The sequence below is a fragment of the Echiichthys vipera genome (genome assembly GCF_963691815.1).
Source record: "Echiichthys vipera genome assembly, chromosome: 4".
In the NCBI taxonomy this organism is placed as follows: domain Eukaryota; kingdom Metazoa; phylum Chordata; class Actinopteri; order Perciformes; family Trachinidae; genus Echiichthys; species Echiichthys vipera.
In genome coordinates, this window is record NC_139829.1 from 3,096,020 (window position 1) to 3,111,869 (window position 15,850).

Genomic DNA, 15,850 nt, shown 5'->3' on the forward strand with positions numbered 1-15,850 from the left:
AATATTTGAACATGTTCAAAGTTTCATCCTGTCACAGAAATACTACAATTATAATCAATGAAGCTGTTTCTAGTGGATGCGCAGATAAGACATTAGAAACTTTTTTTTTTTTGTTATATTTCCTGCTGTTAACAGAGCTGTCAGACATTTGACTGGCTCGAGATAAATTGGCTTTATAAGAAGGTGCAGAAGCCTATTGATGGGAGGAACCAAAGTTAATGGAATTGATTGTGGATATTGTGTTTGCTTTCTGCAGGGACTCCAGTGAATCGGATTCCTATCATGGCCAAGCAGGTGTTGGATCTCTACATGCTCTACAAGCTCGTCACAGAAAAAGGCGGCTTAGTGGAAGTCATCAATAAGAAAATATGGCGTGAGATCACCAAAGGCCTTAACCTCCCTACCTCTATTACCAGTGCAGCTTTCACTCTCCGAACACAGTGAGTACGAACACACAAGATAACCCCAGATGACTGATAACCTGCACTCACTGCATCAGGCCCGCCACAAGTGTTCATGTGTGTCCAAGATGAGTCGTTGTTGTTTGTATTGTAAGTGGTGATTTTGTCTCTGTTGTTTGAATTCATCTGCTATGATGAAAATATGAGCCTTTCTTTTCTTGAAATGCCAATCAACGGCTTATTTGATTATACGTGCCCAGACAGGGAAGATCACAGTCATCTTCATTTCCTGCAGCAGAGGTAGATGTGTGGTCTCCACCTGCCTATCCCTGCTCTCATTCCTGCTAATTATAGTATTCTATGGCCTTTCATTTCATCTGGAGTCTCAGTGTTGTTAGATTACACTGTTTGCACATGATTCCTCAGCTTACAATCTTTTAACAATCAAGTGGAAACATTATTATTATTAATCATTATTTAATGTAAGATTTTTGAGAAGGTTAAAATGTGGACTTGGACTTGAGGTGACTCAAATCACTGTTTTGATGACTTGCAGCTCGACTAGACAGCAAATAAAATACTTAAGGCTTGACTTACACTTGAAAATTCCAAGTCCAAGTCTGTGACTTGGGATTACTTGAGACATGAACACTGAAATGACTTGCCTGACCTTTTCATTTTATGTTTTCAGTTTAAATACTGAATTTAAAATGTTTAAATGTTGACAGTGTGTGTGTGTGTGTGTGTGTGTGTGTGTGTGTGTGTGTGTGTGTGTGTGTGTGTGTGTGTGTGTGTGTGTGTGTGTGTGTGTGTGTGTGTGTGTGTAAAGTCACCTGTTTTTTATAAAGTTATTTGGGTAACAACACACTATGGTGTTTATAGGTGAGTATAGGAAGTCATAATGTAGTATAAGCCCGTCAGTCAGCCTCTACTTTATATCCAGTCAGGAGCAGCAGGACTGGGATTGCCTCAACACAGCTCTCACACACAGGGCACTTCCATGCACCCACATGCACATGCAACCGGGTATCAGAACAAACAGAGGAGTCAGATTACAGTATATTTATATATTGTTGTAATTTTTTCAGAGGTTCTTGATTTATTTGTAAATTGAGAGCTTGAACAGCACTATTATGAGATCAATTGTGGAGTTAGCTGGGGTTGGTTAGGAAATGCAGATGATTTGATGAAAACTACAACTGAGAACATATTGTTTGTTTAAAAAAGAATATAAGTGTGAAAAATGTGTCAAATATAATTTACCAAAAATGTACCAGATCACTATGTGCACAGTTAGGATGTGGCACATCACCACTGCACATGGGAACTGTCTGATACAGAGGAGCATCAGAGGTAGGGAGACTCTGTGAATACTGTGATTTAAATGTCATGGAGGATGAAAGTAATTTTATGTGATATTGCCCTTTATATCATGATTCAGGCCAAATGTTGTTGAAAAAAATTGATGCTCCTGGTGTTGATTTAACAGGTTTGGAGGATGAAGCTCTGATTGAACTTCTTTTTGATAAAGTTTATGCATTTTCTGCATTTTTTAGTCTGTGAATATGTGTCCAAAGCCGGGGACACAGATTCAAAGAAATGGACAAAAACATGAAAAAAACTTCCTGTGTTTATGCTCATGTGTTGTTTTGTTTTGTTAGTTATGAGGCCATGTCTGTGAATCTGCACATATCCTTTTCTACTTTATTTGTATTTATTTGTTTACTTTATTGTTGTATTCATATGCTTAGTCTTTGGTTGTTGTGGACGTATGCTCTGGCACACCGGAAGGCTTAGTTTTTGTTGTATATATTTAGGTGTCTGTATAATTCTGTATGGGATGGGTCATGGAACATGACCAGACACAAAAATAAACATTAATTCATACATTCATACATTCATTCATTCATACATTCATACATTAATTCATTCATACATTCATACATTCATACATTCATACATTCATATATTCATACATTCATATATCCATTCATTCATTCATTCATACAGTCATACATTCATACATACATTCATTCATTCATATGTTCATACATTCAATTAATTCATTCATTCATACATTCATTCATTCATACGTTCATTCATTCATACATTCATACATTCATTCATTCATTCATCCATCCATTCATATATTCATTCATTCATATATTCATTCATTCATACATTCATTCATTCATTCATCCATCCATTCATATATTCATTCATTCATATATTCATTCATTCATACATTCATTCATTCATACAGCACGCAGAGGCAGAGAGACTTCATTCTGTGTTCATGACACCATTATTCCTCCCTATCTTTACATACCAAATCTGTGTTTGCGGCTATATTAATGTTTTGAATATTGAGTACCTAACCTTTAAAAGACAAAAAAGATCTAAATGATTGGAGGAGCTGTTACTTCAGTTAATTTAAAATAAAGATTATCACCAAAGTTGATGATTTAAGGTTTTTGCCAGATTATACAGGACATTTCTATTCACCTGTGGTTGCACATATACAGATATATAAAAACTTGGCCACATAGTAAATCTATACTGAATAAATACTGATGTTGTTATTTTAGATTTTTTTTTTCTTTCATACTTTGTAGTGTAACCGTGCACAGCAGTTTTTCTCAGGATAAATAAAGTTATATCTCATGGTACAACATGTACAGTATATGCACAACATGTGGTTAAAAAACAACATTGACATTCATCAACAGGATGTTGATGTTCTTATTCAGAAGCGGTGCAGAGCCACAGAGTGTGGATTTAATTAGGCACCCTAAACATTTACACTGGAGATCAAAATTAGAGAACAAGGTATTAAGACTTGATTTATTCTGAAATATTGTTATTTTTTATTGATCAGAATTTGATAGAATATGAGCTGTGTCTATACCAATGCTGTACTAGCATGTTTTTTTAAATAACCAAGGCACTTCAACAAAAACCTTTATTTAGTGAAAAACAAAAACAGTGATCAAAATAAGAGAGATAATAAGAGATAACACTTTCAGATCCCTCACAGTGAACTCCAACTCCCAACTGTATGTGTATATATTTATATTCTACACTGGAGATCAAAATTAGAGAACAAAGTGTTAATACTCGATTTATTCTGAAATATTGTTATTGTTTAAAATGTGTGTGTTGGTGTGTTCACAGCGTGCAGCTTGTTCAAAAAAAAAAGAAAATAAAACATTCTATTTTGTGTGCTACAGGCTTTTTTTGTATTTGCTCTGGTATCAGACTTAGACTTAGACTTCTCTTTATTGATACCTTTTGGGTGAACTCCCGCGAGGAAATTAAGTTTCCAGCAGCTTATTTTGTTTTGTTTTTTTCATTTTGTTTTTTTAGACAAAAAATAAATCAAAGGAGCTATCAATAACAATCATATTTTATTTCTGGTATTATGACTACCTTTCTACTCTTTACAACCTTTTGTGTTTGAGTGTGTGTGTGTGTGTGTGTGTGTGTGTGTGTGTGTGTGTGTGTGTGTGTGTGTGTGTGTGTGTGTGTGTGTTTGTGTGTGTGCTTGTGTGTGTGTGTGTGTGTGTGTGTGTGTGTGTGTGTGTGTGTGTGTGTGTGTGTGTGTGTGTGTGTGTGTGTGTGTGTGTGTGTGTGTGTGTGCTATGCGTGCAAGAAAACAAATTCATTCTAGTTCTAGAGGCGTTTGACGACCAATGGCTCCATGTAATGCGCTCTCCTTTCATCGCCCCGTTCTCCACTGTTACGCTCCTTGTCTGCAGTCTTTTGTTGTCAAGTCAATAAGCTGTGCTTGTACATGGCAGAGATATCCAGGAGAAATTACCCAGGACAAATCTAGCTGGGACATCAGGTTTCAGAATGTTGTTCTCATAAACACAACAATTAAGAAGGAAAAGGACCAGACTACTTCTTAAAGTATATAAAGTTTATTAAAAAAACAGCAAAGAATATTCTGCTTCGCCAAGGCATCTCTCTGGGGTCAGAAATCACAGTCATCCTGGCTTTCTCCCAAGCTGTTGCTGCAACCAATGATACAGAAAGAGTGCAGAGCCCCTCCATCTCAAAGAATTTATACAGCAATAAAGTTCATGAGTTGTTGTGATTGGTCCAGAATGTTGCTGAGGCAGCCCCTGGTTCAGGCTTTAGAATATCAATCACTCCCAGACTGGCTCTCATTTGTTCAGGAGTTGAATCCTCTGCCCCCCTGGTCACAGGGTTCCACCAATGAACAGCCAGCTCCTGTAGGAAGAACACTCCCTACTCTGTAACTCTCACCTAGTTTTAACCTGGAGCTTATCTGCAACATCCTTTAATTATGCCGCCTGTGTTAAAATAATAATAATGTGAAAGCATGCTTAATCATTCTTATTTAACTTCTATTTACACAATGGATAATAACAAAACGTCAATTATATTGTCACAAAAAGAAACACTTCATGTTTAAAAATCCCCACAAAACCAAAACAATTAAACTTTTATATTTTTTTCAGGAGGCCTTTGCAAGGATTTAACAGTTACAGCATGTAGTTTGATCCCGGTTTCATTGTGGGACTGTTTTTTCAATCCCACTTTGCAAAATACGATTCATGATTGATTGAGGACATGTGAGAAAAAAGCCAAGTAAATCATTGACCTCTTCTTCTTCCCTGCAGGTATATGAAGTACCTCTACCCGTATGAATGTGAAAAGCGGGGACTGAGCTCCCCTGGTGAGCTTCAGGCAGCTATCGACAGCAACCGGCGGGAAGGTCGTCGGCAGAGCTACGGCTCCGCCATCTTCAACTACTCTCCTGTGGGCACCCCCACCCTCCTGTCCTCACCAAAGATACACATGTCCCACCTATCTATGCCCACCCACAACAGTGGCCATATCTCCCAGGTGCCTGTGATCAAGAAAGGTAATATAAGACAGCAAAAGATACAAGACATGACAAAATAAAACAAGACATACCACAAAGTCTCAAATATTATTTTATCCCCCTCAACTGCAGTCAGAAATATATTTCATCATATTTTAGTAAGAAGCCTCCCTGTTTTCTGATCGGCACCAGTTTGCTCAGAAGTCAACACTCCGTTTTTACCTGGTGGCTTCATTTTCACAGCACCAGTTCATCAAGAACAACAGACTCTGTGGGGAGAGTAAAGTAGATTAGAGTTAAACCACTGTCTATGACACATTACACTTCCTGTGCAGATATTTCACATTAAAAGCATTTAAATGGTTGAATTGGTATAGTACCTACTTGTGCTGGTGGGCTTTAATGTGACACCACTGCGACTGTGAAACAAGTTTTAAAGGGATAGCTAACTACAATTTTTGGGGCATAAAACAGACAGGAGTATGGGCATGGAAGCTAAACGGTGTACGTATTTTAGACGCCACATGAAATAGAGGGAGCCAAATCTAGAATATTTCCACCACTTTACCTTGCCACCAAACAGCCCTGTTTACGTTTATATGGGGGGAACTAAAGCCGCTATATCGCTCTTAACAAAGCCACCAGACTCCATTGATAAAACCAGTCATTTTACTTGCTGGTCTATAGCTGCCTTGATCAGTCAGTTTGCTTAGGTCTGTCAGGTGAAATGACTGTTTCTGTCAATGGAGTCTGGTGGCTTTGACCACCCCCCGCCCACCCCCCACCTCCACATGTAAACTTTAACAGGCAAGAAATAGCTGTAGGAATATTCTAGCCTGCAATTCAAGTTGTAAGTTTTTCGTCTATTTAATTGTCTTTGAAAGCACTTGTTGCCTCTTTGCTGAGTATTCACATCTGTGTGTCTGTGTCTTTGGAGACATTTGCCATGTTATTGACTCTGCTGACAGCGGTTGGTCTGTCGGTCAGGATCGTCACTAACAGTTATGCTGCGTTCACTTGTAATCAGAAATCCGGATCCTCAACTTCTGAGTCAGGCTTGTTAGTAAGGGCAGAGGTATAATAGTATGGTGTGTGTTTGGATTTAAGAGGGGAACATATAGGGGACGGACTGGAAGTAGAGAGGTGAATGTGTGACAATATAGTTTACAAAAGAGCAAAAAATAAATAGATAAATAAAATGTCATCACACTAAGATGGAGGCCCTGCAAGAACAGGCTGCCCTGCAGTTACATCTTACTGCCACAGAGGCTGCTAGAAACAACGTATCTCAAATCTTATGGAGTACAACTCTAAACTGATGTTTTTTTTAGATGTCTAAAATCTGTGTAAATCCACAGCAGTACATTGCTTAGCTTTTGTGCCAGTACTCTAAAAAAGATCTGAATCACCCCTTCCAGTTTGATTGACAGTATCTTAACAGCGTTAAAATTGCAAAGTATAAGTAGTATAAGTGTGAGTGATTGGAAATAATTAGTGAATAAAGATAGTAAAAGAAACACTTGAAAGCAGCCAAGTGATGAGTATGATGTGACTCTGTTAATGTACGATGGAATAATGCTGTGTAAATGTGTATTATACTGAATTTATCATGACATTGACAATTTGCCAATTGGACGGTGAACCAACCCTTCAACAAACACTGTATTGTGTACCTTTTTGCAAAAACAAAAATAAGTTACATCTGGCCCATCAGCATGCAGTTGTTCTGATGAATAAGAGTAAGGCCTGGTCATGATGCAATCAGAATGCCGGATCCTAAATAAACACTTTTTTTTTCTGTCACTCTGAAGGATGATTCATTTCCCCCTCATGAATACTTGGTCAAAGAAAAGGTTGCACATGATGTATTACAGAGATCACAACATCATTTTGAGAAATTGTTGCGTAATTACCCGACCACTGAAGAAGAAGTCAGTATGTTCGCATGCCAGAAATATATCTTACAATAGCTTCCTAATATCTGTTCATTCATGCTCATGCAACTTGTGGTTGTATGATCATTCCCCCCCAAGAGGAAACATCTTGCAGGACTTCCTCATATCAGCACCACCAATTTCAGAAATACACTAATACACCGCAAAGAGCATCACTGATCCTCAAGGACACTGACTAACCTATGTAGCATGTCGTGGGTCAGCCATGACTAAAGCTCAGTTTCTGATTTTATTTCAAGTGGTTTTGTCAGTGTAGTTAATCTACAAGGTTAAGATCTTAAATAAGATCAATTACTTCATTTTACAAATTGAATAACTGAAATCTGTCAATTGTTTGTGTGGGGTTACTTTTGTTTTGTTATTTAATCAAACGGGATAGGTTTGAGAGCATTGATACTGCAATTATAAAAAGTTTAAGTCAAGTCAAGTTTATTTATACAGCACAATTCAACAGCAAGGCAATTCAAAGTGCTTCACACAGAACATTTAAAAACGTTTGAAAGAAACACATAAAATCACATATAAATCACATATAAACTGACATTTAAGCCAAATCAATAAGAAATCAGGAGGCGTTATAATATAGCACATGCAGTTAGAATTATTGATTGAAATGAATTATGTAATGAAGTTTAATTGAAAGTAAAATTAGAAATGTGTTAATGTGAATCCAAATGTTTTGTTTGAAAAGTTTCTTCAATACTTTTAGCTAATCATTTTAGTCATTACTTTTAGAAACCCATTCAAACTTGTGTGCTCGCTGGCTAACCAGTTTAATAATTAGTTAGTCAACTAGTTGACTTAATAATACATGAATATATTCTTTTAATCAAATCCTAATTTATATTTGAGCTACTCTACAATACACCAAGCCCCTGGCCACTGCAAAAGTACCCCCAGGGCACAAGTACCCATAATCAGACTTATTTAAAGACTGTGAGAAGAGCTGTCACAAACAGATTATTACTTTTCACACATACCCACATGTGGATGCCTTTAGAGAGATATCACCTTCTTAATAGTGTTTCTTCTCTCCAGAGGAGCCCATGATGGCCGGCTGCCTGCCCAGCCGGTTGGCCCTCCCCATGTCACCCAGCGGCCCCCACGCAGCAGCCATGGCCGCCCAGGCAGCTGCAGCACAGGCAGCGGTGGCCGTCCAGGCGGCAGCCATGGAACAGCTCAGAGAGAAGCTGGAGAGCGGTGAACCACCAGAGAAGAAGATGATGATGGTGTCAGAGGAGCAGCAGAGGATGATGCAACACGCCCTACAGCAGAACCTGCTGGCAATGGCCACACAGCTGCCCCTCAACATCAAACTCAGCAACAGGGGTGAGACACTGTTCTCTCTGTGCTCTCTGGGGCTATCCCATATGAAATAATTCAGCAGTATTCATTGGTAGAGTCAGGATTCTAGAACTACTAAGGTCAAGAGTTTCACTTTGCCAATGCAAGACCTCCGAAAACAATTACAAAGAGTCTGCCCATTTTATTTATTTCCTTTTCAAACCCACGAAGTGTTTGTATTTGTAGAAACTAAACTTCCCCTTTGGTTAGAAAAACCCTCTGTGTTCTCAATGTTAATGATAGCACAATAAAGTATGAATTGGCAGACATTTTATCAACAGAAGGGATTTGCAGGTGTGCATGTAATGTGTTTTGTCCATTGATTCCCCTGCAGAACATTAGAGCCTTTTCTCTCTGTTATAATACTGTGTTCTCTTTCTTACAATTTGACACTTTATAGGCAATATGATGTTTATTTCTACACAGTCAAAGGATAAATCTGATAATATTTAATGTTTTGATTATTGTTAAAAAAAATCTCCTGACCCAAACACCCACACCGATACCAACAGTGTAATGTATAGTGTGTATCACAGTCTGAAATAGCTTCTTCCTCCCTACCATAGCGCACCATTGTTGTTAAAGTGATAGTTCAGCTATTTTGCAGTGTGGTTGTATGAGGTACTTATCCATAGTCAGTGTGTTACCCACAGTAGATGACCTTTGGCAGAGGCCGACAGGAGTACTGACACAGAAGCTAAGCAATGTACATCATAGTGTACGCATATTTTCACAGCTTAACCTTGCTGTCACACAGCCCTGTCCTCCAGTTTCCACAGAAGTTTACCTTCTATAGTTCTTCTCCATACTATGGCTCAATAAGGATCCTCTTGTCTCTACAGTGAACAGCATTTCATCATCGCTGTTATAATAACTCTCATCATTTTATTTTCTTGTATTTGTTTATCCCATAAACTGCAGAAAGTCTTCCTCAAGCAGCTGATCTGTGGAGTAATACAGTGCACAGCACGGTTGTTCAGAACCTGTAGTGCCAAAGGAAAGGGCTGTCTGATGGCAAGGGAAAGAGGTGGAAATATTCTACATGTAGAGTACATTTAAACTGATATTGATTTTTTTAGGTGGCCCTTATTTAAAGTGACTAAAGTATGTTTTGCAGGGTGCTAACAGACGTCTACTGTAGGTAACACACTGACTGTGGATAAGTACCACATACCACCACACTGCACTGAGTGACCTGTTCCATTACCATGAACACACACACTGTAGTTTATTTTGACCCAAATCCCACACACACCGTCCTGTTGCCTGAAATATTGACTAGAGCACCAAATGTGGATTGATCCGCCACAGAAAATAGTTCCCAACAAATGCACCATTTCCTCCTGTTAGTTTGATAAAGACTACAGTGACACTGAGGTCCTGTCTAGACAAAGACGATCTAGAAAGGAAACACTAAAGTGCCGTTGAGTTCTCACTTTTTATTCCGCGTTTAGATGAGCGTCTTTGGGGGAAATCTGCGTGCATACGGTGACACAAAAGTGTGTGAAATCCGATGTAATGTGCACGTCAGGTGGCTGGGTGGAGCAGTGAAGCACTGCCACACAACAGCACCCAGAGCTGGTGCATGCGTAGAAACGTCCTTCTCCTTCTCTCCCTAACACCGGAGAAGCAGGACGCCGTACAGTGGGACAGGGATCTGCAGCACGGGCTGCAGCCTCCCACCGCCTCGGCTCCACCCAGGACACTTGAATGTCCCACTGATGGAAACAGTCCCACATGTTTGTTGTTGTTTACCTGAACTCTGCACATGGATGTTACAGAAACACGTACGCAACGTGAGCCAGTGAGAGCAGATCAGAGCTCACTTTACACGGAAACACAACAGGGGAGCGTTATTAAGATTTTCACTTTTTTACGTTTTTAAGCCCCAAAAACGCTGTCGCTGTAAAAACAAAAGGCACATCTGATAAAATATTTTTCGTTGTTGTCGTTGTGTAAACAGGGTCCGAGATCATCATGCTGAGACTAACACATTGTTAGTTTTGATCTTTTCATATGATTTATTAAATGTAGACTAATGGCAGCCTGATGTTATCACGTGAACCCACGAACATTTAGACGTGCATCTCATATAAAATAGATATTTTAGAGATGAAATATGCCCATCCCGTATTTGTTGAAACAATCAGGTGTTACTGTAATGTTGAGGCTGTTAGCTGCCGTCTATCAGACTTAAATGACAGTGTGTCTACCACGGTGGGTAGTGTGTCAAAACCAGCTAATGGCCCTGCCAGAGAGGCTGTCTGAGATCCAGCTGTGAACCACCTGAACCACTAATGGGCACATAGTTCATCATATAACATGTGTCATTTGAAGCTCAGCTCTATGAATGTTATGAAGAAATAGTTCTTGTTGACCACAGACAGAATCCAGCGTGTCATGAGTAAAAATGCCCGTGTTGCTGGGCTGTGGCTGCAGCCAGCACGGCTCGTGACACGCCATAAGTCACATATGACTTAATGATAGAGGCTAAAGGAAGAATAAGGGGCCTATCTGCTCAAGTGTGATATCATTTCGGTCTGCATCACTGCCTCTCTCATATTAGTCATAATAGCGGGCTTTGCACTTGATACGTGATGGAAAAATGAGTGAGAATCTTTCTCAGGTTAATTCCCACGCTGGTCGTCTGGCTCTGGCCCTCACATATAAACACTGTCATTTAAAGATTACATCCAAACACTATTATTTGTCTCCACCCAGATGCACTTAGACAGATAAATGTGTGTTTACAGATGCCTTGATATCACAGCAGCCCACTGAGATTACTTAAGACACTTGTGTTATTTCAGAACCAGCCACATTTATTCAGACAAGTTTTCCAACTGTGTGCTGCTATAGCATTCATCTATAACTGACAAGTAGAAATGGCTGTAACATCTTTGACAGTTCTTTCTCCACAGAACTCTTTAATAAAGCTCTCCTTATCCTGTCACTCTCTGAATTATCACCAATACTCCAGCGGGCGCTCCTCTTGCTTCTTCTGTTCCCTTTCTAAATGCTCATATTGAGTTTTTCTCTCTCTCGTTCTCTGCCTCCTCTCTTGACAGATGATAGACAAGAGACCGCATTGAACCTGTCTACCAACGGCATTAGCAGCATCAACATGTCAATAGAAATAAATGGAGTTGTCTACACAGGTAAATAGAGGGGCCGTTTGCTGATGTAATTGCAGGCAGGAAATTCAATAAGTTATAGCAGCACCCTGGTGCTTAGTCCTCTGCACAATTTGATGTCTTTGCTATAAAATCCATCGTAATGAAGTGGCAGTCCAATAGAGTTAAAAAAGTTAAATATCTCAAAATTGGGCCTGTGGATTTGAGGTCGATGGGGCTTATTGTCTTATGCGCCTGCCTGCATGTGTGTGTGGGTGTGCATGTGTGTAAATGGAATTAGCTTGTGTCTACAGGTAATTACTGCCACTCTGCTTTAACATAGGCCATTCATGTCAGGGTATAAGCCTGTTGGCCGTCACATCATATCTGAGTGTTCAGCAGCCACATTGTTGACTTGATCCTGCCCGTCCTGCCACCAGCTGACACTCGCTGTAATTTGTCTTCAGGTTTGGGTCCGTAGATGTCTTTTATATATCAGGAGTATGCAACCTTTTTAATATAATGTGCCATTTTAAAATGTTCTTATTAATCAATGATATCAACATTAAAGTGAAATTCCGGCAGAAAATCATCTCATGGTCTTTTTCGACACTTACACTCATCAAATGGACCATCAAGACAATTTTTTCCGTAACAACTATTAACAGAGAAATCCTGGAGAGTCGCTAACAGTCGGATGTGGCTAACACTGATTAGCTCGGGGCAGTACGGTGAAGGCATTCAAACGTCTTTTTAATCTGACTGTTAGCGACTCAGATTTTTCCGTTAATAGTTGTTACACTAAAAAAAACTGTCTCGTTAGCTTATTTGATGTGTTTAAGTGCCGAAAAAGACCGTGAGATGATTTAACGCTGGAATTTCACTTTAAGCCTGCCATGGTCTACAGAGCCTGCTCCACATTCTGTGAAGACGGCAACGGGTACCAGCCAATCAGAAGCAGCATAGGGCGGTTCCACAGAATGTGGAAGGGAAAAAGTCGATCAAACTACCGCAAATAACAGGTGCCGGCTAGCAGGGAATGTTCACGAAACATTTGCTAACGTTACTTTATAGTTCTAATAATGTTTTAAAGAAAAAATTTGAATCTCATGTTCAAAGAACATTTTAAGAATGATTATCATCTCTAATAATGTTCCTAGAAGGTTAAATAAAATTAAACATAAGGTTTTAACTGCAAGATTATGAGGATGCTAGGGGAAGTAACAGATTATACAATGTCCTTTAAAAAACAACCCACAATGTTACATAATAACAAAGGAGGAACATCCTCAAAAAAACATTCTGAACATGTTGGAGGGTGTTATAGAGGCCTGAGATGACTAAACATGTTCCTGAAATGTGATGTGTTAACAAAGGTAGAACGTTTCACCTGAGAATGATGTCCTACCTTTAAGACGGACATTCTGGGAACCAAGGGCCGTATTCACAAAACATCTTAAAGCTAAAATTAGCTCCTAACTTTCTGATTTAGGAGAACTCTTAAACAAAATGGACATGTCAGTACTACTTTCACAGTATTTCACAGTATTTCACAAAGTGTTTTAGTGCTAAATCTAAATCTGTGAAAAGTTAGAAGTATTCAAGAGGACTCAAATCACAAACAACCCTAAAATGGCTGCTGCTGACAGTCTGCCTCTCAGGCTCTGTTCACACTGCAGTTCCAAGTGACCTGAATCCGATCTTTTCGCTCCCATGTGACCCATATCTGACTTCTGGAACAGAATCAAAACAAACAGGGAGGACAGCAGTGTAGCAGGTGGCCACCTGTTGCCGTTGCCATGTTCTCTTCCATAAACACTGTTGTGGCGTGATGTCATCAATGATCAGCTGCTCATGCGGGTCACTTCAGGAGCGTGAGCTGTTCACACAGCAACCTGTAGACATTTAAAGGCGTAATGTGAACAGACAAACAAAAAATCAGATTTCAGCAATAAATCGGAATTATGCTTTAAGAACTGCAGTGTGAACAGAGCCATGATCACCTCAACATTTTAGAAACCTTTAATGATAGTGAGCTTTTAAAAATGTACCACCTAAATCACATGGGTACATAGAGCCAGTCAAGGATGCAGTCACTGTTGTGGTCTGATCATTACGAGGCTTCTTCCATTGATACCTGCTAATTGTTAATGAGCTGACAGACATGGAAGGATATGGAAACATACCATCTACAGTATTTCTATTAAGAATTCACTGACCTAGACCCAAAACAGCCAATCACAGTTTGACCATCATCCATAGCAACAGGGTCGACCCCGCCCTTTCTCTTAGCTTCAGACTTCTCCCAGTTCCTTAGTCAAAGTTGGTCTAAGCAGCTTTGTGAAGAGGTCTGAAGAGGACACTCTTATAGAGGAACTTTAAGTGCTATTTAGGAGTCCTCCTAGCGAAGATCAAATGTTTTGGGAATAAAGAGCAGTTTAACACTGAAACCACTATGAGTTTGTAAGTTCTATGTACAGTGACTTTATCATATTTTCAACTGATTCTGGTCCTCTTCAGTTCTTTGTCTTTTCCCAGAATAAATCCAGTCATTCTCTCATTTAATTGAAAAAAATATACATTGCCTTTCACACCTCTAAGGTACAAGGCAATGTCCTGTTGACTTAACGCTTAGGAGGTCACTTTCATTCTTCCAGTGGCATCCAGGTATTGCACCCAGTCTCTGGAGGTCTGCCAGATTTCATGGGACCATACTTATGTAACTCTCATTTGGAGTTATAATTTCAAAAGAACTCAACAGACATTATTTTGGGCATAGTTATGTGTGTGTACAGCTGTACTGATGTAAGGCTGTAAGATGAGGTGATGCGGGAGCGACGGAGTAGGAACATCAGTGGTTGTCAGTGGTAACCGCCGAATGTGGGGCGTTGATTTTATATATATTTATACAGGTGGTATGTTCAGGTGGAAAAAGGTGTTAAATTGCTCTTGGAATACTAATTAAAAGTCTTCAATTTATTACCATGAAAGTGTAACACACTAAAAGCAGACCTAAATCTTACTCAGATTTCAATTCTCTTCAAGTATATTTTCTTCCTAAAATGTGATTGAGGCAGAAAAACCCTGGTGTGCAGTACTGTGATGATACAGTAGCGTGTGGAGTTTGAGGCTGACTTGATGTTTGCTCCTCAGGCGTCCTGTTTGCTCGGCAGTCGGCCATAGCAGCAATGACGGGACACCGTGGGAGACACAGCAACTGTCAGACTCAGGGAAAGACCAGTCCCACACAGTTCCAGCCCTCCTGCTCCTCCTCTTCTTCCTCGTCCTCCTCCTCTTCCTCACTCCACGGACACAGAAACTCCTCCCCCTGAGTTTCCTGTCCCTCCTCGCCTCCCCGTCCTCCCCCCACCCCACATCCATTCTCCTCTCAAAGACACCAAGCAGTTGGAGACATGATCATCAGAGAAACTCTTGTTGTTTTTCAAGGTGGCTTTCTCTCCATCCACCCCATCAGATTCCTCTTAGGTCATTTAACAACATGAAGAGCAGCAAACACATTTACAGGCAGGCGCCCTTTCTCCCACTCTTCCTGCTCTGAATTAGCAATGTGTTTAATCTTTGTGTGTTACCAATGTCTTTCTCGCTGCTCAAAAGCACGTTCGCCGACAGCTTAAGGTGCAATCTGGATGAAGCTGAATGAAGACTCCCTCTTGTGCATCGTTTCAATGTAACGCTGAGGCAGCTGAACAATTAATATTCAGCAAGAAATTACAGTTATTAATGATGTTTTTAGGATTTATGACAGACCTAAAAAAACTCACTGCTTACAGCTGATACCAAAGAAGAAAACCAATCGATACTGGTTCAACGCGTCCAGCATTTACAGTCAGCTTTAGCACTAAATCTGAAGGTGATAGCTAGAATACCAACAGGCCAGGCACATCCAAAATGTAAAATCATCGTGTATTCTGTAGAAAGGCTGTCTGAACGGTCTCATGGTCTCATGTTCCATTGGACACCTTGTTAAAAATGTCTCCACTCAACAACAAGGCTAGAAAAAGTCATGTAGGCACAGAGTGAAGGGTCTCATGTGGATTTCTTTCAGGCTCAATTTACTGACACAGGTCTCTTCTCTTAAACAGGTCAGTCCACAGACAATCAGAAACGTGTTAGCTAGCTTGCTAACTAACTAGCCAGCAGGCCAATGGAACTAAGCAAACA

The 15,850-nt window shown here is 39.8% G+C and overlaps 1 protein-coding gene across 1 annotated transcript in view; it reads left to right on the forward strand.

Moving 5' to 3' along the window:
• arid3c (AT rich interactive domain 3C (BRIGHT-like)) overlaps positions 1-15,000 on the forward strand; it is a gene marked incomplete at its 3' end in the record, with an annotated part of 111,464 nt that extends 96,464 nt beyond the window's left edge. The window contains exons 4-8 of the mRNA XM_083912018.1: positions 257-440; positions 5,051-5,295; positions 8,250-8,540; positions 11,624-11,713; positions 14,822-15,000. Of these exons, the coding sequence (XP_083768144.1) occupies positions 257-440; positions 5,051-5,295; positions 8,250-8,540; positions 11,624-11,713; positions 14,822-15,000 (989 nt within the window). The remainder of the gene's footprint in view (positions 1-256; positions 441-5,050; positions 5,296-8,249; positions 8,541-11,623; positions 11,714-14,821) is intronic.
• Between the last annotated feature and the right edge of the window lie 850 nt (positions 15,001-15,850).